Source organism: Acromyrmex echinatior, chromosome 4, assembly GCF_024713525.1.
Source record: "Acromyrmex echinatior isolate Ae372 chromosome 4, ASM2471352v2, whole genome shotgun sequence".
Classification (NCBI taxonomy): Eukaryota; Metazoa; Arthropoda; class Insecta; order Hymenoptera; family Formicidae; genus Acromyrmex; species Acromyrmex echinatior.
In genome coordinates, this window is record NC_141855.1 from 14,028,915 (window position 1) to 14,054,086 (window position 25,172).

At 28.2% G+C, this 25,172-nt stretch overlaps 5 protein-coding genes and 1 long non-coding RNA gene across 25 annotated transcripts in view; 1 reads left to right on the plus strand and 5 right to left on the minus strand.

The window, feature by feature from the left end:
- LOC147909995 (uncharacterized) overlaps positions 1-25,172 on the plus strand; it is a 200,825-nt gene that overhangs the window by 58,935 nt on the left and 116,718 nt on the right. Inside the window, exon 1 of one of the 11 annotated variants that reach the window (XR_015544935.1) lies at positions 15,245-15,331. The exons of the other annotated variants lie outside the window; for them this stretch is intronic. This is a non-coding gene — a long non-coding RNA (uncharacterized LOC147909995). Of the gene's footprint in view, positions 1-15,244; positions 15,332-25,172 lie in introns of those variants that run through there. 11 annotated transcript variants of the gene reach the window in all.
- Positions 72-5,035, minus strand: LOC147909997 (odorant receptor 10-like). 3 transcript variants are annotated; one of them, XM_087405655.1, is made up of 6 exons: positions 4,624-5,035; positions 3,832-4,256; positions 1,065-1,164; positions 864-974; positions 642-797; positions 72-125 (listed from the first exon to the last, which is right to left on the minus strand). In XM_087405655.1, exons 1-6 carry the CDS (start codon positions 4,984-4,986, stop codon positions 72-74), a joined length of 1,209 nt encoding a protein of 402 aa, XP_087261781.1. In that variant the 5' UTR covers positions 4,987-5,035. The 3 variants fall into 3 exon arrangements, with proteins under 3 accessions (XP_087261781.1, XP_087261782.1, XP_087261783.1); XM_087405657.1 differs by lacking the exon at positions 72-125 and having other exon boundaries at positions 367-797; positions 3,832-3,985; positions 4,076-4,256; positions 4,624-4,989; XM_087405656.1 differs by lacking the exon at positions 72-125 and having other exon boundaries at positions 366-797; positions 4,624-4,989.
- On the minus strand, positions 5,344-10,502 carry LOC105146559 (odorant receptor 10). 3 transcript variants are annotated; one of them, XM_087405659.1, is made up of 7 exons: positions 10,124-10,502; positions 9,368-9,792; positions 6,577-6,676; positions 6,376-6,486; positions 6,154-6,309; positions 5,585-5,634; positions 5,344-5,392 (listed from the first exon to the last, which is right to left on the minus strand). In XM_087405659.1, exons 1-7 carry the CDS (start codon positions 10,484-10,486, stop codon positions 5,359-5,361), a joined length of 1,239 nt encoding a protein of 412 aa, XP_087261785.1. In that variant the 5' UTR covers positions 10,487-10,502; the 3' UTR covers positions 5,344-5,358. The 3 variants fall into 3 exon arrangements, with proteins under 3 accessions (XP_087261785.1, XP_087261786.1, XP_087261784.1); XM_087405660.1 differs by lacking the exon at positions 5,344-5,392 and having other exon boundaries at positions 5,502-5,634; XM_087405658.1 differs by lacking the exons at positions 5,344-5,392; positions 5,585-5,634 and having other exon boundaries at positions 5,749-6,309.
- On the minus strand, positions 10,620-15,128 carry LOC147909998 (odorant receptor 67a-like). Of its 4 annotated transcripts, none has more exons than XM_087405627.1 (7): positions 14,644-15,128; positions 13,820-14,247; positions 12,138-12,171; positions 11,875-11,985; positions 11,651-11,806; positions 11,082-11,131; positions 10,620-10,710 (listed from the first exon to the last, which is right to left on the minus strand). In XM_087405627.1, exons 1-7 carry the CDS (start codon positions 15,121-15,123, stop codon positions 10,674-10,676), a joined length of 1,296 nt encoding a protein of 431 aa, XP_087261753.1. In that variant the 5' UTR covers positions 15,124-15,128; the 3' UTR covers positions 10,620-10,673. The 4 variants fall into 4 exon arrangements, with proteins under 4 accessions (XP_087261753.1, XP_087261750.1, XP_087261752.1 ...); XM_087405624.1 differs by having other exon boundaries at positions 12,072-12,171; XM_087405626.1 differs by lacking the exon at positions 10,620-10,710 and having other exon boundaries at positions 10,987-11,131; positions 12,072-12,171.
- Positions 15,590-19,244, minus strand: LOC105146558 (odorant receptor 13a). 2 transcript variants are annotated; one of them, XM_087405732.1, is made up of 5 exons: positions 17,863-19,243; positions 17,327-17,426; positions 16,917-17,027; positions 15,994-16,149; positions 15,590-15,907 (listed from the first exon to the last, which is right to left on the minus strand). In XM_087405732.1, exons 1-5 carry the CDS (start codon positions 18,654-18,656, stop codon positions 15,857-15,859), a joined length of 1,212 nt encoding a protein of 403 aa, XP_087261858.1. In that variant the 5' UTR covers positions 18,657-19,243; the 3' UTR covers positions 15,590-15,856. The 2 variants fall into 2 exon arrangements, with proteins under 2 accessions (XP_087261858.1, XP_087261859.1); XM_087405733.1 differs by lacking the exons at positions 15,590-15,907; positions 15,994-16,149 and adding an exon at positions 16,159-16,773 and having other exon boundaries at positions 17,863-19,244.
- Positions 20,319-24,155, minus strand: LOC105146557 (odorant receptor 13a). Of its 2 annotated transcripts, XM_087405730.1 has the most exons (5): positions 22,586-24,153; positions 22,052-22,151; positions 21,641-21,751; positions 20,710-20,865; positions 20,319-20,623 (listed from the first exon to the last, which is right to left on the minus strand). In XM_087405730.1, the coding sequence occupies exons 1-5, from the start codon at positions 23,380-23,382 to the stop codon at positions 20,573-20,575; spliced, it is 1,215 nt and encodes a 404-aa protein (XP_087261856.1). In that variant the 5' UTR covers positions 23,383-24,153; the 3' UTR covers positions 20,319-20,572. The 2 variants fall into 2 exon arrangements, with proteins under 2 accessions (XP_087261856.1, XP_087261857.1); XM_087405731.1 differs by lacking the exons at positions 20,319-20,623; positions 20,710-20,865 and adding an exon at positions 21,051-21,497 and having other exon boundaries at positions 22,586-24,155.

Sequence of the window (25,172 nt, forward strand, 5' to 3'; positions counted from 1 at the left end):
TACAGATTAACTAGATAGAATTAAATACATTTCTTAATATTTTATATAATTTTATATAATTGTAATCATATTTACATAGCTAATGTCCGCAGGAAGCTCAGATACGCCACGCTTGTTTTCAATACCTAAAAAATTATATTAAAATGACATTTTATAATTTAACTTTTTATAATTTCAAAAAATTAAGTTATTGTCAGATTTGATATCCAAAAGTATCATTAAATAATTCTTCAATATTGATTTTTTTCGGTAGGATTGTTGCACTCATAAAAAAAAACATAGTGTTAACAACTATATAAGTGATAAATATAAAAGTTGTTTATGGAGAATTAGTATTATATATACATGTATATAACTGAATAAGTTATTTTATAGTTATTGCAACAAAAATTAAATGTAAGAAGTGATAAATTCTCGTAACCATTTCAGTTGCAATAACTGTAAAATATAAATATAAATTCATTTATTAATGTACATAATTTATCATATTTAACCTATTATATTAATTGTACATAAAATTTTTATAGGTGTTAATTGTCTATTAAGAATGCTTTTTTTCCCTCTGAGTGCGATTTTTGTTTTAAAACTGAAGGAGAAATAGAACGTAGTAAGTTAGAAATGAAATGTATATAATGTCTTACATTTCCAAAAGTCGTTAATGATAGATTGGCCATTCTACCAGCTGTAAGTTTTATAGGATGGCTGGACATAGCGATTATCAATATAAGACTGCGAACAGATCTTGGCGATAATTGATACCAATTGATCATATAACACATTGATCCAATTTCAATGCTCTGCAACATCGGTTGCAAACGATCATCTGATTATAATCAGTTAATTTTAAAATCTGAAAAACATACCTTTTCCATAAGAAGCTCGCCAATGTAGCACAAAATGTATACATTGAAACAGAATGAAATGAAGAGCAAGAAATAAGTTGCTAAGCTAATCTTATTGTCGTCTTTCCAATCCTATTAAATTGTTAATAGTAAATATAATTTTTTCGCGTTATTAGTTATCTTTTATCTATTGTTTTAAATATACAGTATATATTAGCGCACCACTATACAGTAGTATTCAAGTAGACATATTATGCATACAGAACTAGTAAACTCTACTAAACATACTTCTTGTAAAACTTCCTCTATCACGGCTGAAAACCTGCAATAAGTCGTCTTAACTACGAGGAAACTTGAATGTATTACTTCAAATATTTTTACTGAAATATAACTGTACACTTAACTGCAGTGCAGTATAAGTATGCAGTATGTATAAATGCAGATTGATATATATATAACAATATATGCTTATAGTCGATTCTTTGATATGTAACAGTACCATTTACTGACACTGTAACAGCATCACTTACTGAAACCATTTATTATATTGGATGATCATTGAGACCACCTCTTGCATTTTCTATTAGAATAAAATTTATACAATGAAATAAAAATAGTTGAACAAGTCATATGAACGAAGTGCAGCATTATGCTATATATATATTGTTTTTTTAAGTCCACAATTAAATTAGACATAATGAAATGAACACGTAATATTATTTTTGAGCCAAATTAATTGTGCTAATTAAGTTAATATTATACAAGAATATCTTAATAACTTGTATTAATTTGTTAAATACTTGTTTAAAATATTTTCAGTTAAATCAATATAAATTGCAAACCATTAATTTTTAGCTATATTTTTTACTTTTTTTGTATTATTGAACTGTCATGAGTTCTTAAGCACTGAAAGAAAAATGTTTGGTATTTGTTGACTATAATTACATATTATGATTATTATGTATAATATTAGTAATAATCTAATAATAACCATATGTATAGTTGCAGCAACGAATGTATATATAATAGTTGACAGCCTAAATTATTGTAATTATAGTTATTCTAAGATGTCAACTATTATATATACATTTGTTGCTGGAATTAAAATTATAAGTATTATAATCATAAAAATGATTCAAATTATATTATAATCTTATAGTTGTTTTGTGGGATATATTTAAAAAATATGTGACTATAGTAATTTGAATCATTTTTATGACAATTTCAATCTTTTTTATGATTATAATAACTATAATTATATTCATTTTAGGTTGTTTAAAACTTCAAGTGTTGAACAATATATTTTAAGAATATATAATAAATATATATTATACATCCACTTATAAATATTTTCATTATGTAAAAATAATATCAATCCTATAGTAAAGCCCGAACTCCGACCATAAGTAATGTCACCAGAAGTCACTGTTTTTCCCAAACGCATCAATATATCTTCATATATTACACCAATATCTCACGCAACCTATGATACATGCAGTCGCGCATTCGTATCAATTTTTGTATAACAAATTCGTCGCGATAAACCGTTTAAGTGTAATTCTAAAAACTTGTTATTTGTTCGAACAAACTACTTGTATATTACTGTTTCGTAAGTACAGGTTGCAAAACTTTCGTATCAAGCAAATGTTGTCACAACTTGTCAACTTGAAACGCCATGTTACACTAAGAAATGGTAAAAAATATATAAATTTTGAAATTTTTTGTCGCTCTCGGCAAAAACTCCATCTCACAGATGTAATAATGCATATACTTTAGTCCTGAAAAAGGATTTTTGAATCTGTGAAAGAGAAGAAAAGTAGATATTTATTACAAAAATTATATAATTTAATCGGTAATATTGACTTTAGGATCCCGTTAAGTATTTCTATTTATTTAAATTGATATCTTTTTTATTTAAAAGCATTTATACAATTGTTTTATCGTTTAGAAAAGTAATAAAACGTTGAATTATGTAAAAATTTTATTGTTAGTATTTGAACGATCAAAATTTACTTGGTCTAATGATTGAACAAAGCTGTCCCGGTGTCTGGACATGAAATTATAACCATGATGCGAGTAAACTACTTGCATCATACAAGTAGATTACTTGCATCATGGATTATAACTACAAAATGACTTCAAATGATTTCAAATGACTTTAAAGGTTATAATTATAAAAATAATTTTTTGTGAATAATATATTTAAAAAATGCTTATTTTTTGCTTTTAATATTGATACATTATATTTTAATAAGAACATAAGAACATTGTAATTAGAACATTAATATTTTCTCTTATTTTTTATGTAAAATGTGCTTTTAGAAACATCAAATTTTACGCTAGCAATCCCTAATGTCATACTCACCAGTCTCTCGTATGTAAGCGTCTTCTTGTTGACCGATGTAACATACATCACAGACCAGACACGAAATTTTGTATACCACATCTTGATTTGATAAAGGATCTAGGCGGTCTTTATCTAATTTTTATAAGGTTATTTAAGGTATTAAGAATGGATAAGGTTCTTTTCACATTAATCGTTGATGCCACCAATAGAAAACTTTCAGAAACAGATCTTACATATGGTAAAATATTTATTTTTTATCCTCTGTTAGTGATAGAATTATTAGCATTATAAAAATGGAATTTTAATCTCCTTGGCCGAAAAAATAAACGAATAAACAATTGTCTAACAAAATGTGAATAGCCTTTATAAAGTTTTTTTAATGGTAACGAAGATGGGACATAAGACAAAATTAATATATTTTGTAATTACTTATGTATAGAGAATATAATAAATATTTATTATAAATATTTATTGCATCATTCATAAACTATGTTCCACCATTGGGACGTTTACTTTATATACATTTGTTGCTAGAACCATTCATATGGTTATTATTACTACCAATAATAATCATAATTACAGTAATTATAGCTACAAATATCATTTTTCTCTTAATAAGAAATTGATATTCTAAGATATTACCTTACTATGCGGACGTGATCCTTCACGATGATAGCGATTTGTTGATGAATGTTTGAGTTTTTGTCGTTTAAGAGATTTTCCATTCGCGACATAATCACTTGGATTTGCCCACACGCATGAGTGACAAACAAAGCAGCCAATCCGCACGCACCAGCTGTTAACGAATATATTGTATATCCGCACATACAATGAGCAACATATACAATTTCGTATATAGGACTAATTTGTGATTGAGTAAATTTACTATAGGTCGGATACACGAGCGGTCTGATGGTTTGATTGTCGATTTTGTGCTCAACACAAAACGGTAGAATCAAGTGATAAATGATGCCAGCAGTGTACATGAAACATACGCTGATTATCGTCAGATTGCGACCGGTGGTAGCGTACTTCAGCATCAGTTCGCGATCGGACTTGAATGTCACCTGTCATAGTGTTGCTAATAACTGTTATTTATCGAGATAGATGAAAGATCAGCATTTACTAATTTTAATGTAATTTTTTTTAAGTTAAAGTTTTTGCTATGCAACGTGGAGAAAAGATTAATTATTCGTATATTTTGATTTATACAATATTATTATATTAAATACATTTATGGACAAATGTATTATTATGTTTTAATACACAAAATATATTTACTTTTCAATCAACGATAGATCATAAGATCGGATTAATTAAAAATCAAGATCACTTCAATCATATGTTTTTATTCTTTTTTTACTTAAATAATTTTTTTAATATCAGTTTGTAACGAACTCCACATTAATATGATATGTTATTAGCAACACCGACCTGCCACCAATCGTTCTTCACATATTCGATACAACGATATATCTTAGGACGATGTATTACGAAGATGCAGTATTTTGTCATTACGGTGAGACAGAAGCCTAGAAGACCGGTTAGGCGCAGCCTTACGTCGAGATCCTTTTGGTCATAAATGATATGCAGAGTGCAAGGTACTATCGCGAAGCTCAACGCGAAATTAAATATTGCGATTGCAATCTTGGACATGTGTCTTCCAATGCCTCGTATCGGGATTGGCCAAATACCGAGCGACCCCATAATCCAGTGGTTCAATTTGAAAATATATCGAATGTCTTGTTCATAATTGTAGTTATGTGATTTGACGGACTTATCGCGTATACTGGACATGTTTGCGGTGACAGATTCTGCCAAAGACTGCAAGAAGAGTAGACCAAACGGACGCGCGGCATTGATCGCAAGGTTGCGAGACGTGCGCTTGCGCTGACATTGCAGACTTTTTTGTAATGCTAACTGATAGTCAGTAAGTCTATGTGCACACTATTAATCGGGAAATGATCGTATAAAGCACAGTTTACAATGGTGTCGATTTCAAATCAGAGAAATTGCAGTTTTGTCATTCTATTTGAATTTTTCTAATCGATTTTAGATCATTATTTGAGGAATCAGGTTTGATAAAATTTGGACATCTGTTCATAGTTTAACATTTTCTGTTTTATTTAATTGTTAAATTTAAACTGTTAATATGGATTAAATAAAAAATTATAAATTGTTTGTGCGTAGATGACTCAACAATCTGATAACATGGAAAGAAAATGTGACTTATGTAGATATCTGATATTGATATAATATTCTAAATAATATTATTTTATATATATATATATATATATATATATTTATATATATTTATTAAGATTCTCTACAAACTTAACTAGATAGAATTAAATACATTTCTTAATATATTTTATATAATTGCAATCATATTTACATAGCTAATGTCCGCAGGAAGCTCAGATACGCCACGCTCGTTTTCAATACCTAAAAAGTTATATTAAAATGACATTTTTTATAATTTAACTTTTAATAATTTCGAAAAATTAAATTATTATCAGATTTGTAAAAAAAAAACTATCATTAAATAATTCTTCAATATTTATTTTTTTCGGTAGGATTGTTGCACTCAAAAAAAACATAGTGGTAACAACTATATTAGTGATAAATATAAAAGTTGTTTATGCAGAATTAGTATTATATATATACTTGTATATATACGTATATAATTGAATAAGCTACTTTATAGTTATTACAACGAAAATTAAATGTAAGTAGTGATAAATTCTCGTAACCATTTCAGTTGCAATAAGTGTAAATTAATTCATTTATTAATGTACATAATTTATCATATTTAACCTATTATATTAATTGTACATAAAATTTTTATAGCTGTTAATTGCCTATTAAAAATGCTTTTTTTCCCTCTGAGTGCGATTTTGGTTTTAAAACTGAAGGAGAAATAGAACGTAGTAAGTTAGAAGTGAAATGTATGTAATGCCTCACATTTCCAAAAGTCGTTAATGACAGATTTGCCATTCTACCAGCTGTAAGTTTTATAGGATGGCTGGACATAGCGATTATCAATATAAGACTGCGAACAGATCTTGGCGATAATTGATACCAATTGATCATATAACACATTGATCCAATTTCAATGCTCTGCAACATCGGTTGCAAACGATCATCTGATTATAATCAGTTAATTTTAAAATCTGAAAAACATACCTTTTCCATAAGAAGCTCGCCAATATAGCACAACATGTATACATTGAAACAGAATGAAATGAAGAGCAAGAAATAAGTTGCTAAGCTAATCTTATTGTCGTCTTTCCAATCCTATTAAATTGTTAATAGTAAATATAATTTTTTCGCGTTATTAGTTATCTTTTATCTATTGTTTTAAATATACAGTATATATTAGCGCACCACTATACAGTAGTATTCAAGTAGACATATTATGCATACAGAACTAGTAAACTCTACTAAACATACTTCTTGTAAAACTTCCTCTATCACGGCTGAAAACCTGCAATAAGTCGTCTTAACTACGAGGAAACTTGAATGTATTACTTCAAATATTTTTACTGAAATATAACTGTACACTTAACTGCAGTGCAGTATAAGTATGCAGTATGTATAAATGCAGATTGATATATATATAACAATATATGCTTATAGTCGATTCTTTGATATGTAACAGTACCATTTACTGACACTGTAACAGCATCACTTACTGAAACCATTTATTATATTGGATGATCATTGAGACTACCTCTTGCATTTTCTTTACATCCTTTATACAATGAAATAAAAATAGTTGAACAAGTCATATGAACGAAGTACAGCATATATTTTGTTTTTTTAAGTCCACAATTAAATTAGACATAATGAAATGAACACGTAACATTATTTTTGAGCCAAATTAATTGTGCTAATTAAGTTAATGTTATATAAGAAAATCTTAATAACTTGTGTTAATTTGTTAAATACTTGTTTAAAACATTTACAGTTAAATCAATATAAATTGCAAACCATTAATTTTTAGCTATATTTTTTATTTTTTTTGTATTGTTGAACTGTCATGAGTTCTTAAGCACTGAAAGAAAAATGTTTGGTATTTGTGACTATAATTACATATTATGATTATTATGTATAATATTAGTAATAATCTAATAATAACCATATGTATAGTTCCAGCAACGAATGTATATATGTATAATAGTTGACAGCCTAAATTATAATGTAATTATAGTTATTCTAAGATATCAACTATTATATATACATTTGTTGCTGGAATTAAAATTATAATTATTATAATCATAAAAATGATTCAAATTATATTATAATCTTATAGTTGTGGGATATATTTAAAAAAATATGTGACTATAAAGTTATAGTAATTTGAATCATTTTTATGACAATTTCAATCTTTTTATGCTTATAATAACTATAATTATATTCATTTTAGGTTGTTAACTAAAACTCCAATGGTTGAACAATATATTTTAAGAATATATAATATATTCATCCACTTATAAATATTTTCATTATGTAAAAATAATATCAATCCTATAATAAAGCCCGAACTCCGACCAATAAGTAATGTCACCAGAAGTCGCTGTTTTTCCCCAACGCATCAATATATCTTCATATATTACACCAATATCTCACGCAACCTATGATACATGCAGTCGCGCATTCGTATCAATTTTTGTATAACAAATTCGTCGCGATAAACCGTTTAAGTGTAATTCTAAGAACTCGTTATTTGTTCGGACAAACTACTTGTATATTACTGTTTCGTAAGTACAGATTGCAAAACTTTCGTATCAAGCAAATGTTGTCACTACTTGTCAACTTGAAACGCCATGTTACACTAAGAAATGGTAAAAAATATATAAATTTTGAAATTTTTTGTCGCTCTCGGCAAAAACTCCATCTCACAGACGTAATAATGCATATATTTTAATCCTGAAAAAGGATTTTCAAATCTATGAAAGAGAAAAAAAGTAGATATTTATTACAAAAATTATATAATTTAATCGGTAATATTGACTTTAAGATCCCCTTAAGTATTTCTATTTATCTAAACTGATATCTTTTTTATTGAAAAGCTTTTTATTTTTATTTAAAATTTATAGAATTGTTTTTATCGTTTAAAAAAGTAATAAAATGTTCAGTTATATAAAAGTTTTATTGTTTAGTATTTGAACGATCAAAATTTACTTGATCTAATGATTGAACGAAGCTATCCCGGTATCTGGACATGAGATTATAATCACGATGCAAGTAGACTACTTGTATCATACAAGTAGACTACTTGCATCATGGGTTATAACTACAAAATGACTTTAAATGACTTCAAATGACTTTAAAGTTCAAGGTTATAATTATAAAAATAATTTTTTATGAGCAATATATTTAAAAAATGCTTATTTTTAGCTTTTAATATTGATATATTACATTTTAATAAGAACATAAGAACATTGTAATTAGAACATTAATATTTTTACTTATTTTTTATGTAAAATGTGCTTTTAGAAACATCAAATTTTACGCTAGCAATCTCTAATGTCATACCCACCAGTCTCTCGTATGTAAGTGTCTTCTTGTTGACCGATGTAACATACATCACCATCCAGATATGAAATTTTGTATATCACATGTTGGTTTGATAAAGGATCTTGACAGTCTTTACCTAGTTTTTATAAGCTTATTTAAGGTGTTAGGAATGGATAAGGCTCTTTTCAAATTAATCGTTGATGCCACCAATAGAAAACTTTTAGAAACAGATCTTACATACGGTGAAATATTTATTTTTTATCCTCTGTTTGTTAGTGATAGAATTATTAGCATTATAAAAATGGAATTTTAATCTCCTTGGTCGAAAAAATAAACGGATAACAATTGTCTAACAAAATGTGAATAGCCTTTATGAATTTTTTTTAGTGTTAACGAGGATGGGACATAAGACAAAATTAATATATTTTGTAACTACTTATGTATAAAGAATTTTATAATTATAAATATTTATTGCATCGTTCATAAACTAGGATATGTTCCATCATTGGGATGTTTATTTTATATACATTTGTTGCTAGAACCATTCATATGGTTATTATTACTAATATTATAACAATAATAATCATTATTGCAGTAATTATAACTACAAATATCATTTTTTTCTCAGTAAGAAGTTGATATTCTAAGATATTACCTTACTATGCGGACGTGATCCTTCACGATGATAGCGATTTGTTGATGAATGTTTGGATTTTTGTCGTTTAAGAGATTTTCCATTCGCGACATAATCACTTGGATTTGGCCACACGCATGAGTGACAAACAAAGCAGCCAATCCGCACGCACCAGCTGATAACGAATGTATTGTATATCCGCACATACAATGAGCAGCATATACAATTTCGTATATAGGACTAATTTGTGATTGAGTAAATTTACTATAGGTCGGATACACGAGCGGTCTGATGGTTTGATTGTCGATTTTGTGCTCAACACAGAACGGTAGAATCAAGTGATAAATGAGGCCAGCAGTGTACGTGAAACACACGCCGATTATCGTCAGATTGTGACCGGTGGTAGCGTACTTCAGCATTAGTTCGCGATCGGACTTGAATGTCACCTGTCACAGTGTTGCTAGTAACTGTTATTTATCGAGATAGATGAAAGATCATCATTTATTAATTTCGCAATGTAATTTTTTTTAAGTTAAAGTTTTTGCTGTGCAACATGGAGAAAAGATTAATTATTCGTATATTTTGATTTATACAATATTATTATATAATACAAAATACATTTACTTTTCAAACAATGATAGATCATAAGATCGAATTAATTAAAAATCAAGATCACTTTAATTATGTGTTCTTATTCTTTTTTTACTTAAATAATTTTTTTAATATCAGCTTGTAACGAACTCCACATTAATACGATATGTTATTAGCAATACCGACCTGCCACCAATCGTTCTTCACATATTCGATGCAATGATATATCTTAGGACGATGTATTACGAAGATGCAGTATTTTGTCATTACGGTGACACAGAAGCCTAGAAGACCGGTTAGGCGCAGCCTTACGTCGAGATCCTTTTGGTCATAAATGATATGCAGAGCGCAGGGTATTATCGCGAAGCTCAACGCGAAATTAAAGATCGCGATTGCAATCTTGGACATGTGTTTTCCAATGCCTCGTATCGCGATTGGCCAAATACCGAGCGACCCCATAATCCAGTGGATCAATTTGAATATATGTTGAATGTCTTGCTGATAATTGGAGTTATGTGATCTGGTGGACTTATCGCGTATACTGGACATGTTTGTGGTGACAGATTCTGCTAAAGACTGCAAGAAGAGTAGACTAGACCGACGCGCGGCATTGATTGCAAGGTTGGGAGATGTGCGCTTGCGCTGACATTGCAGACACTCTTCAATGCTGATGAGTCAATAAGTCTGGCAGTTCGTGTACACACAATTAATCGTGGAGTGTTCGTAAAAATATATTTTATATCCAAAATGATGTTGATTCTATATCAAGGAAGCTGCAATTTTATTTGAATTTTTTTAATCGACTTTAATTCGTTATTTGAGAAATCTAGGTTTGATAAAATTTGATTCATCTGTTCATAGTTTAATATTTTCTACTTTATTTAATTATTAAATTTAAATTATTAGCGTGGATTGAAAAAATAAAAAAGAGATTATAAATTTGTGCGGGAATGACTCAACAATATGGGTAACATGGAAAGAATGTCTCTTATGTACCTTATATTGATATAATATTCTAAATAATATTATTTTATGTATATATATATATATATATATATATTAAGATTCTATGTGTTCTACAGATTAACTAGATAAAATTAAATACGTTTCTTAATATATTTTATACAATTGCAATTATATTTACATGACTAATGTCCGTAGGAAGCTCAGATACGCTACGCTTGTTTTCAGTACCTAAAAAATTATATTAAAATGATATTTTTTAATTTAGCTTTATATAATTTCGAAGAATTAAATTATTGTTAGATTCTGATATCTAAGAGCGTATCATTAAATAATTCTTCAATATTGATTTTTTTCGGTAGAATTGTTGCACTTAGAAAAAAAACATAATGATCACAACTATATAAATGATAAAAGTTTTATATGTAGAATTAATAAGTATATATTGTATATATAGTTGAATAATCTATTTTATACTTATTGCAACAAAAGTGGTGACTAATAAATTCTGATAACCATTTAGCTTTAGCTGCAACAACTGTAAAATAATTAATTTATTAATGTGCACGATTTGTTATATTTAACTGTATATTAATTGTATATTAATTGTACATATAAAACTTGTATAGCTATTAATATTATTGCTTATTAAAAAATGCTTTTTTTTTTAATGAGTGCGAATTTTTGATTTAAAACTGAAGGATAAATGGAACATAGCAAGCTAGAAGTGATATGTATTTAATGCCTCACATTTCCAAAAGTCGTTAATGACAGATCTGCCATTCTGCCAGCACTAAGTTTTATAGGATGGCTGGACATAGCAATTATCAGTACAAGATTGCGGACAGATCTTGGCGATAATTGATACCAGTTGATCATATAACACATTGATCCAATTTCAGTACTCTGCAACATCGTCGCAAACGATCATATGATTATGATCAGTGATTAACTTTAAAATCTGAAAAACGTACCTTTTCCATAAGAAGCTCGCCAATGTAGCACAATATATATATATTAAAGCAAAACGAAATGAAGAGCAAAAAATAAGTTGCTAAGCTAAGCTTATTGTCGTCTTTCCAGTCCTATTAAATCGTAAATAGTAAATATAATTTTCTCGTGCTACTATCTTTTATCCGGTGTTTTAAGTATACAGTACATATTAGCGCACCACTATACAGTAGTATTCAAGTAAACATATTGTGCATACAGAACTAGTAAATTCCACTAAACATACTTCTTGTAAAACTTCCTCTACCACAGCTGAAAATCTGTAATAAGTTTTAATTTATAAGGAAACTTGAATGTATTACTCCTGACATTCCTACTCAAATATATTTGTGCATTAAACTGCAGTGCAGTCTAAGTACGCAGTATATATGAATGTAGGCTAATATACAATGTATGCTTATAGTCGATTCTTTGATATGTAACAACACCATTTACTGAAACTTTAAATGAATGTTAATTGAGACCACCTGTTGCATTCTGTATCCTTTATACAATGAATTGTAAACAGTTGATCAAGTCGTATAAACGAAGTGCAGCAGTATACAATTATATTTTTTTAATTATTATATGCATTTATTTTTATTATATATATATTTTTTAATATTATATATATATGGAACATTCCACGTCAAATCGACAGCTTATCGACCTCTACCGATTTTTTTTACTGATTTTTTAATATATTCTTCATATTAAAGTATGTATTTAGTTTTTTTTTTATATAGATTTTTATCTCTATTAATTTCCTAGATATGAATTTCTTAATATTTTCAATTTATTTTATTTTATAAAGTTTAGTTGAACATAAGTTCTGTTTTAATTATTGAAAAATCAATCAAATTTTTTTAGTAGAAACAAGAACTTAAAGTTTTTTTTAATATTTTTTTCCTAACAGAAAATTTCAAGACGTTATTTTTTGTTTTTTAATAATTTAAATAGAACATAACTAAATCAATAATTTAAACAGAATTAACTTGAACTAAAGGTTTACGAAATAAAATAAATTGAAAATATAAAGAAATTCATATCTCGGAAATTAATAGGGATAAACATTTAAAAAAATTAATGAATACATATGTCAATATGAGAAATAATTTTAAAAAATCAGTAAAAAAACATCGGCACGAGTCGATGACAAAGACCGTCGATTTGATGTGGAATGCCTCATATATAAATTAACAATCAAATTAGACATGATAAAACAAATGCGTAATATTATTTCTGAGTCAAATTAATTATGCTAGTTAAGTTAACATTACACAATAAAGTCTTAATAACTTGTTTTAATTTGTTATTATAATATTGTTATTAAATTTCAGTTATAATATAAACTACATACTATTAAAAATTTTTAGCTATATTTTTTAATTTCTTTGTATTACTGAACTGTCTTGAGTTCTTAAGCACTGAGAAAAAAATGTTCGGTATTTGTAACTATATTTACATATTACTATAATTATGATTGTTACTGTTACAACATTACTATTAATAACTATCTATCTATATATATATATATATATATATATATATATATATAGTTCTAGTAATAAATGTATATATATGACAACCTGAAATAGTATAATTATATAAAAATGATTGAAATTATCATAAAAATGATTGAAATTAGCATAATCTTATAGGTCATTTTTTGGGATATGTTTCAAACAATGTGGCTATAAGATTGCAATTCGAATTATTTTATAGTAATTTTAATTCTTTTTATGGTTATAATAACTACTATGGTTATAATTTTACTCGTTTTAGGTTGCCAACATATATATTTGTTACTAGAATTATATATATGGTTACTAATGTTATAACAATAACTATAATTATAATAAAATGTAATTATAGTACAAATAACAAGCATTTTTCTGTCTCAGTGAGAAATAGATATTCTGAAATTACCTTACTATACGGACATGATCCTTCACGATGATAGCGATCCGTTGATGAATATTTGAGTTTTCGTCGTTTAAGAGATTTTTCAATCGCGACATGATCACTTGGATTTGACCACACGCATGAGTGACAAACAAAGCAGCCAATCCGCATGCACCAGCTGTTATCGAATATATTGTATATCCGCACATACAATGAGCCACATATACAATTTCGTATATAGGACTAATTTGGAATTGGTAAAATTCATTGTAAGTTGGATAAACAAGTGGTCTGATGGTTTGATTGTTGATTTTGGTCTCAGAAAAGAATGGGATCAGAATTCCGTAATAAATAACGCCAGCAGTATACATGAAAGATGCGCCGATTATTGTTAGATTGCGACCGATAGTCGCGTACTTCAGCATCAGTTCCCGGTCAGATCTGAATGTTACCTATCACAATATTATCACTAATTTTTAATTCTCTAGATAAATAAGAGATCATCGGTTTCACCAATGTCAATTACTTAATGGACGTTTAACTAATCAATCGCATTTGCTGTTTAGTAGAATTGATCAGTCAATTCTACTAAACAGAAAATGCAATTGATTAGTTAAATGCTTATTAAGTAATCAGCGTAAAACTCACTATTTACCAATTTAATTATCTAGCTATTATATTATCTGGTTTTTTATGTTCAAAGTTGTTGCTACAATGTCAGAAATGAAAATAATATTAAAAAAGCAATTTTTAGAACTGAGATAACACTAACTTACGGATTTTTTTTATTTAAACCATTCTCGATACTTCGAGACGATTAGCATCTGTTAAGTACTAATAATACCGACCTGCCACCAATCATGCTTTACATATTCGATGCAGCGAAGTATCTTAGGGCGACGTATCGCGAGGATGCAATATTTTGTCATCGCGGTGAGGCAGAATGCTAGAAGGCCGCATAGCTTCAATCTCATGATGATGTCCTTCTCGTCATATACGATGTGCAAGGCACAGGGCACCATGGCGAAACTTAACGCGAGATTACCGAGCGCGATCGCGATCTTGGGCGCGTGTCGTCCGATGCCTTGAATCGAGACTGGCCATATGCCAATCGAGCCCAGAATCCAATTGTTTAGCTTGAATATATATCGAATGTCTTGCTGATAGTTGGGATCCTTCTCATTGCGCGTACTTGACATGTTTGCGGTCACAGTGGCTGTTAAAGACTGCACGAGATAGACAGCGCGCGGCATTGATTGCAAGGTCGTTGGACATGCGCTTGCGCTCGAATTGCAGACATCCTTTTCTCTGCGTATAGACTGCTGCATATAGTCTGTACGCGATTTTAGCAATGTGTGAAACGTTTTTGTTCAGAAAGCATCGCCATAAAAACACATTACTTCTTGCGATAAAGCGATTTTAAGATAAGTTCCTCTCGATCTTAATTCATTTTTTTGGGTATTGAAAACACCAGATTGAAGTGAAATTCGAAAAAGATCAATTAATATAAAATAAGAAAGTACATTGGAAAAATAGGTATGTATAAGTTATTAAAAAATGTTATCTTTTTTTTAAATACATTTAAAAATATAATATAAATAAAGGTCATATTTACATAAGAAATTCTTATTATTGATGGAAAAATATTATCAAGGAAAAACTATGATAAATATGTGAATTGCATTTTGAATAATATATTGTATGCATTGATGCAGTTTAGCTAAATGATAAATGTAAAATATTTCTATTTCTAAAATCTAAAATTTTGAATCGGGATAAATTTATTATTGAATGTTTTGATACGTGCATTTAATGGATTTTATCAAACATGTATACAATATTATCTTGGAATATAATCATTCAGTGTTCATAATTCATTCACAAGTATTTATAAATCTTTTTCTCAATAAAAAGATTTTACTGAATATTATTTTGTTGATACAAATTCTCAGCAAAAAATAATTGATCGAATCGACGTCAATAGCCCAATGCCATCAATCAATATTAATTCGACTAATTATTTTGGGCAGGGACAAAATTATAAAGATTATCTCGTATATATCAAATAAATTTTTGAATCAAGTTTAGATACGCAACTGAAGTTTTCAGAACCTGTTAATGTAATAAATATGTGATTTAAAAAAAATTTTTCATTATTATGCCTTTTCGTCTTCTAAATGATAATGAATTGTACTTACGGAGCCGAAACTCGAGAACGAAAGACTAACTATTTTTCCTGCACTAATTCTTACAGGATGATGTGATATGCTGATTATTAACGTAAGATCGAGTGCAATTTTTCCTGGTAAATGGTACCACTCGATTTCGTACGAAGTATATCCAATTTTACTGCACTAAATTATTTTTTAATTTATATATGTATATTATTATATACATATTACACAGGTTGTCCCGCAATTGTTGGCTTAGCGCTTTTGTAGATAGAATGGATTAGAGTTAAAAAAGTTCTCTATCATTTTCGCAATGGTTAACAAGATATTATTTATTAAAAATCGCTGAATATTGGTTTTCTATAATTTTTTACATAAATACTATCAATTTTACAGAAAAACAGCAAGAGATAAAAATTATTTTCTTCTCATAGAGCTAAAAATTTTTCTCTAAGAGTTAAGAATTTTTGTCATACAGCTAAGAATTTTTCTTTAAGATTGTTTTATCAACTTTTTAGTATTACATTTTCTTATTTTTACCAACATGAGGAAATGCGGTACTAAAAAATTCTGAAAAAATTCTCAGAACTCTATGAGAAGAAAATAAGCAATTTTTGTCTGTTGCTATTTTTCTGTAAAGTTGATAGTACTTGAGTAAAAAATTATTTAAAACCAATATTCAGTGATTTTTAATAATTAATATCTTGTTAACCATTGCGAAAATTGCAAAATGATACAGAACTTTTCGACTCAGTTTAATCCGTTCCATTTACACAAAATCGCTTGGTTAAAAGCACTTACGTGACCCTGTATATGTACATATGTATTTTTAATTTATATATGTACATTATTTATGTATATGTAAAAATTTTTATAAATAACCAAATTAAAATTTTAAATTTTGAATTTAATATAATTTATTTTATTATTAAAAATCGAAGTATAAACACCTGACTTGTTAACTGTTCACCAATGTAGCAAAGTGTGAAAACGTTGAAGACAAACGATACTAATAGAAAGAAATATGTTAAAATAGCTATGCTATCGTTGTTGTTCCACTCCTGTGAGAATAAGATAATATTCAATCATTTATTCGTAACGTTTTTATTGAATTAAAAACATATGTTTACACTATAAAATTTAATTTCTTTAAAAAATGAGATTTGTTAATATATTTTTAATATTTATAAAGAAATATTAAATATCTACATGTAATGATAGAACTGAATATATGAGAATGCAAGTTGAACATACAATATATACAGTTGTGAATATAAAATACATAACATATAATATATTTGAACTTTTGCTTAAGTTAAATTTTCCATTTTTCTTAAGTTAAAAATTGTTTATATATTACCGTAATGCAATAATATTCCAGCGAGCATATAATCAACGTTGCTCCTACTATTTCAACCAAACCTATTTCGCGTAAAATCTTATCGATGTCGACTGAAAATCTACAAAATTCTTTAATATAGATTTTATATATATATATATATAGTATATATATTTTATTTGATGTAAATTATTTATTTCTTTTATTTTCCATAAGGTTAATATGAAAGATTCCTAAATTTAGATCCAATAAAGAATTAAAGGCAAGAACCAATCATATTAAAGAATCGCTAAGCGATTAATTGATTAGTTTTTTCTGCAGAACGTAGTTATTGAGTATAGTTAATAGGAGCTAAATTTACATTAATTTTCATTTATAAATATTTCTATATATCTGTATAAAAACTTAAATTAAAAGATTTACATTTTTATTTTTGCAAATATTTTTTATGTTATGTTTCATACGTTATGTTTATATAAATTTTTAATTTAAGTAATATACATCAGGTACGTCTGATACAGATAATTATTTCCGTAACAATATGCAACAAGACTCACCTCAATGACTGCACGTGATGTTTTACAATAATTGCCATACATTGCTTCATGTGATTGCTTTGTGCACCTTTTATAAAGCTTTCTACGCGATCCATTACGATCTCGATTTGGCCGCAAGCATGAGCTACGAACATGGCTGCTAAGCAGCACACTGCCGTGGTGACGTTGAATAATATGATGCTGGAAAACCATTGCGCGCAAAGAACAAACACATAAACTGGCATTAAATGGAAGTTGAAAACGTTATCGAAGCCGGCAAAAGGCATTGGTTTAATAGTGACATTCTGCTCGTTGATAGTATGCGACAAAAACGGCATCATGACATGAAACCACAAGCCTCCGCAATACATGAATATTATACTAAACTTGGATAACACATGGCTTTTTGCTGCGTTTTTAATCATGATTTTTCGATGATCTTCTTGTTGGATTGTACGCCAATCACTACTCAGTATGCGAATGCATTGCTGGATACTCTTATGATGAAGAATCAGGAAGAAATATTTCAACGTCACGACAAACACATAACATAATGGACCTAACACTTTAATTTTATCGCTTGTGGCACTGTGTTTTGATAGCGTAATAATGATCATGGAAATCAAAAGAAAACTGAGCGCGGACCAACATAATGCGAATGATATCGTCGCTAATATCTTCTCGATCTTTGTAGTATTCGAATAAACCAACGGCCAGATTCCGAGAATTCGTAGTATCCATCGATTCCACACTAGCGCTTTGATTATATCCCTCTCACTGTTCACATTCGACCAAGGGATGTTAAGCTTAGCCATACTATCGTCACGATGGCGCGAAGGCGACTGGTATGCTTCGTCGATAGCGTGATGGTAAAAAATTGCGCATGACAATCGCAGATGCTTTCAACATTGTTAGGACAGGAAAGGGGAAAAGTAACTTACGTGCGCTTGAACAATCAATTTTGTCGAGGGGAATACTGCTTTGTTACAGTTATATTACTACTTGAACAGAGGGATTTCTATAGCATGTAAAATTGCTTCTATTATTTCTATGTAATTTTCAACTGTGTGATAGATTAATTTTTTGTAATTAAATAAATGTGATATGATTTAAGATATGATTTAAGGGTATACGTTATTGTCTTACATGATGAACACAAGATAATAACATGTATATTATTGTTTTAGAATATATTTATTTAGCGTAATGCATAAATCTTTTCAATTTAGAGATTAATAAATCTTATTTTGTTGATTGATACGGAAAGCAATATTGAAAAGAAATATTTAATTACTGTTATCAAGAAATTTCAACCAGGCATATTACGAACATTGTTCCCATTATCTTGAATAGACGTAACTATATAATATCGCAAAGTATATCGATGCTAACTGAAGATCTAGCAGGTATGAACTGGCAAATATTTGTCAAATATTTTTAACGAAATAGATGAAAACGTAATTTTTTTAACAGATAATATTTCGAATAATTTTTTATATTTAATAAACTTTTGGTAAAGAGATTCGCAGGCTTTCTCGTGTAGACATAATTGGAACGTGCAGGTAGTTTTACAGATACTAAAATGTAAATAGCGAGACAAGATTACCTTAATGTTTGCACGTGATGCACGATAATCACCATGCATTTCTCAAACTTTGTATAATTGCATTTTTTTCTAAAAAAAATTTTCTACGCGTGTTATCACAATGTTATGTGACTATACGTATGAGCGATGAGTCATCCACTAAGCAGCGTGCCTACGTAATGATGTTAAATATGACAATACTGATGAGATATTGAGGAAAAACGGCGAAAGGATTACGCTGAAATTGAAAAACGCTATATCTTTATTTTATATCATTTTCTTTAAGTTATAATGAAATCGACAGAGGTATACAAACGATTTTCTTGTATAAACGGAATTTAAAAATATAATATTATGTGATCGTGCGTAAATCGTTTTGAGGTACAAATAAAATAACAAACAAAATAACAAAGTTCAAACACGTAAAAATGCACTATTAACCATTTTGATTTTTTTTTTAAATTGAACCGATTCACATCGGTTTCTTGCAGAAATGCGATTTTAAGATAAGTTCCTCTCGATCTTACTTCATTTTTTTGGATATTGAAAACGCAAGATTGAAGTGAAATTCGAAAAAGATCAATTAATATAAAATAAGGAAGTACATTTGAAAAATAGGTATGTATAAGTTATTAAAAAATGTTATCTTTTTTTAAAATACATTTAAAAATATAATATAAATAAAGGTATAAATATTTACATAAAAAATTCTTATAATTAATGGAAAAATATTATCAAGGAAAAACCATAATAAATATGTGAATTGCATTTTGAATAACATATTATATTCATTGATGCAGTTTAGCTAAATGATAAATGTAAAATATTTCTATTTCTAAAATCTAAAATTTTGAATCGGGATAAATTTATTATTGAATGTTTTGATACGTGCATTTAATGGATTTTATTAAACATGTATACAGTATTATCTTGGAATATAGTCATTCAGTGTTCATAATTCATTCACAAGTATTTATAAATCTTTTTCTCAATAAAAAGATTTTACTGAATATTATTTTGTTGATACAAATTCTCAGCAAAAAATAATTGATCGAATCGACGTCAATAGCCCAATGCCATCAATCAATATTAATTCGACTAATTATTTTGGGCAGGGACAAAATTATAAAGATTATCTCGTATATATCAAATAAATTTTTGAATCAAGTTTAGATACACAACTGAAGTTTTCAGAACCTGTTAATGTAATAAATATGTGATTTAAAAAAAATTTTTCATTATTATGCCTTTTCGTCTTCTAAATGATAATGAATTGTACTTACGGAGCCGAAACTCGAGAACGAAAGACTAACTATTTTTCCTGCACTAATTCTTACAGGATGATGTGATATGCTGATTATTAACGTAAGATCGAGTGCAATTTTTCCTGGTAAATGGTACCACTCGATTTCATACGAAGTATATCCAACTTTACTGCACTAAATTATTTTTTAATTTATATATGTATATTATTATATACATATTACACAGGTTGTCCCGCAATTGTTGGCTTAGCGCTTTTGTAGATAGAATGGACTAGAGTTAAAAAAGTTCTCTATCATTTTGCAATTTTCGCAATGGTTAACAAGATATTATTTACTAAAAATCGCTGAATATTGGTTTTCTATAATTTTTTACATAAATACTATCAATTTTACAGAAAAACAGCAAGAGATAAAAATTATTTTCTTCTCATAGAGCTAAAAATTTTTCTCTAAGAGTTAAGAATTTTTGTCATAGAGCTAAGAATTTTTCTCTAAGATTGTTTTATCAACTTTTTAATATTACATTTTCTTATTTTTATCAACATGAGGAAATGCGGTACTAAAAAATTCTGAAAAAATTCTCAGAACTCTATGAGAAGAAAATAAGTAATTTTTGTCTGTTGCTGTTTTTCTGTAAAGTTGATAGTACTTGAGTAAAAAATTATTTAAAACCAATATTCAGTGATTTTTAATAATTAATATCTTGTTAACCATTGCGAAAATTGCAAAATGATACAGAACTTTTCGACTCAGTTTAATCCGTTCCATTTACACAAAATCGCTTGGTTAAAAGCACTTACGTGACCCTGTATATGTACATATGTATTTTTAATTTATATATGTACATTATTTATGTATATGTAAAAATTTTTATAAATAACCAAATTAAAATTTTAAATTTTGAATTTAATATAATTTATTTTATTATTAAAAATCGAAGTATAAACACCTGACTTGTTAACTGTTCACCAATGTAGCAAAGTGTGAAAACGTTGAAGACAAACGATACTAATAGAAAGAAATATGTTAAAATAGCTATGCTATCGTTGTTGTTCCACTCCTGTGAGAATAAGATAATATTCAATCATTTATTCGTAACGTTTTTATTGAATTAAAAACATATGTTTACACTATAAAATTTAATTTCTTTAAAAAATGAGATTTGTTAATATATTTTTAATATTTATAAAAAAATATTAAATATCTACATGTAATGATAGAACTGAATATATGAGAATGCAAGTTGAACATACAATATATACAGTTGTGAATATAAAATATAATAACATATAATATATTTGAACTTTTGCTTAAGTTAAATTTTTCATTTTTCTTAAGTTAAAAATTGTTTATGTATTACCGTAATGCAGTAATATTCCAGCGAGCATATAACCAACGTTGCTCCTACTATTTCAACCAAACCTATTTCGCGTAAAATCTTATCGATGTCGACTGAAAATCTACAAAATTCTTTAATATAGATTTTATATATATATATATAGTATATATATTTTATTTGATGTAAATTATTTATTTCTTTTATTTTCCATAAGGTTAATATGAAAGATTCCTAAATTTAGATCCAATAAAGAATTAAAGGCAAGAACCAATCATATTAAAGAATCGCTAAGCGATTAATTGATTAGTTTTTTCTGCAGAACGTAGTTATTGAGTATAGTTAATAGGAGCTAAATTTACATTAATTTTCATTTATAAATATTTCTATATATCTGTATAAAAACTTAAATTAAAAGATTTACATTTTTATTTTTGCAAATATTTTTTATGTTATGTTTCATACGTTATGTTTATATAAATTTTTAATTTAAGTAATATACATCAGGTACGTCTGATACAGATAATTATTTCCGTAACAATATGCAACAAGACTCACCTCAATGACTGCACGTGATGTTTTACAATAATTGCCATACATTGCTTCATGTGATTGCTTTGTGCACCTTTTATAAAGCTTTCTACGCGATCCATTACGATCTCGATTTGGCCGCAAGCATGAGCTACGAACATGGCTGCTAAGCAGCACACTGCCGTGGTGACGTTGAATAATATGATGCTGGAAAACCATTGCGCGCAAAATACAAATACATAGGCCGGCGTAAAATGCATGTCAAAAATAATATCGAAACCGGGGTAAGGTATAGGTTTAACAGTAACATTCTGCTCGTCGATTGAGGTTTGCGTCAGAAATGGCATTACGGTATGAAAACACAAGCCTCCGCAATACATGAATATTATACTAAACTTGGATAACACATGGCTTTTTGCTGCGTTTTTAATCATGATTTTTCGATGATCTTCTTGTTGGATTGTACGCCAATCACTACTCAGTATGCGAATGCATTGCTGGATGCTCTTATGATGAAGAATCAGGAAGAAATATTTCAACGTCACGACAAACACATAACATAATGGACCTAACACTTTAATTTTATCATTTGTGGCACTGTGTTTTGATAGCGTAATAATGATCATGGAAATCAAAAGAAAACTGAGCGCGGACCAACATAATGCGAATGATATCGTCGCTAATATCTTCTCGATCTTTGTAGTATTCGAATAAACCAATGGCCAGATTCCGAGAATTCGTAGTATCCATCGATTCCACACTAGCGCTTTGATTATATCCCTCTCACTGTTCACATTCGACCAAGGGATGTTAAGCTTAGCCATACTATCGTCACGATGGCGCGAAGGCGACTGGTATGCTTCGTCGATAGCGTGATGGTAAAAAATTGCGCATGACAATCGCAGATGCTTTCAATATTGTTAGGACAGGAAAGGGGAAAAGTAACTTACGTGCGCTTGAACAATCAATTTTGTCGAGGGGAATACTGCTTTGTTACAGTTATATTATTACTTGAACAGAGGGATTTCTATAGCATGTAAAATTGCTTGATTATTTCCATGCTAAAATTATTTCCATGTAATTTTCAACTGTGTGATAGATTAATTTTTTAGTAATTAAATAAATGTGATATGATTTAAGATATGATTTAAGATATGATTTAAGTTTATACGTTATTGTCTTGCATGGTGTACACAAGATAATAACATGTATATTATTGTTTTAGAATATATTTATTTAGCGTAATGCATAAATCTTTTCAATTTAGAGGTTAATAAATCTTATTTTGTTGATTGATACGGAAAGCAGTATTGAAAAGAAATATTTAATTACTGTTATCAAGAAATTTCAACCAGTCATATTACGAACATTGTTCCCATTATCTTGAATAGACGTAACTATATAATATCGCAAAGTATATCGATGCTAACTGAAGATCTAGCAGATATGAACTGGCAAATATTTGTCAAATATTTTTAACGAAATAGATGAAAATGTAATTTTTTTAACAGATAATATTTCGAATAATGTTAATTTTTTTATATTTAATAAACTTTTAGTAAAGAGATTCGCAGGCTTTCTCGTGCAGACATAATTGGAACGTGCAGGTAGTTTTACAGATACATACTAAAATGTAGATAGCAAGACAAGATTACCTTAATGTTCGCACGTGATGCACGATAATCACCATGCATTTCTCAAACTTTGTATAATTGCATTTTTTTCTAAAAAAAATTTTCTACGCGTGTTATCACAATGTTATGTGGCCATACATATGAGCGATGAGTCATCCGCTAAGCAGCGTGCCTACGTAATGATGTTAAATATGACAATACTGATGAGATATTGAGGAAAAAAGGCGAAAGAATTACGCTGAAATTGAACAACGCTATATCTCTACATTTTCTTTAAGTTATAATGAAATCGAGAGGTATACAAACAATTTTCTTGTATAAAAGGAATTTGAAAATATAATAGTATGTGATCGTGCGTAAATCGTTTTGAGGTACAAATAAAATAAACAAAATAACAAAGTTCAAACATGTAAAAATGCACTATTAACCATTTTGATTTTTTTTTTAAATTGAACGCCGATTCACATCGGTTTCTTGCAGAAATGCGATTTTAAAATAATTCTCTGTCGTACTTTCATTTCTTTGAATATTGAAAATATATTAAAATGAAACACGAGAGACGTAAAGATTCATTGTTAATATGAAATAAAAAGATTGGAAAAACAGATGTATATGGCATTACTAAAAAATTCAAATTTTTTTTCTATTTTTCAAATGCATTTAGAAATATACAAGGTGAGTCTGATACAAAGTTTACCACGTTTTTTTTGAAAACGGTTAAAGATAAGTGGAAGACAGTTATTATCGAAATTGTAGGATAAGTAGAGAGTCATACTTTGATGAATAATCTTAAATGTGTTTTGTTTTCATACTATCAATAAAAAAATTTTTTTAATGGGAAGAGATATTTTTTACTTGTTTTATCGATGATGTTTAATGAATTGAACAATTTTTTATTAGAGTATTTTTTCTAAAATTCAACAATTGTCAGGATATAAACCAAAATAAGTCGGACTAAAAGTTTGGAACAAATTTTTTAT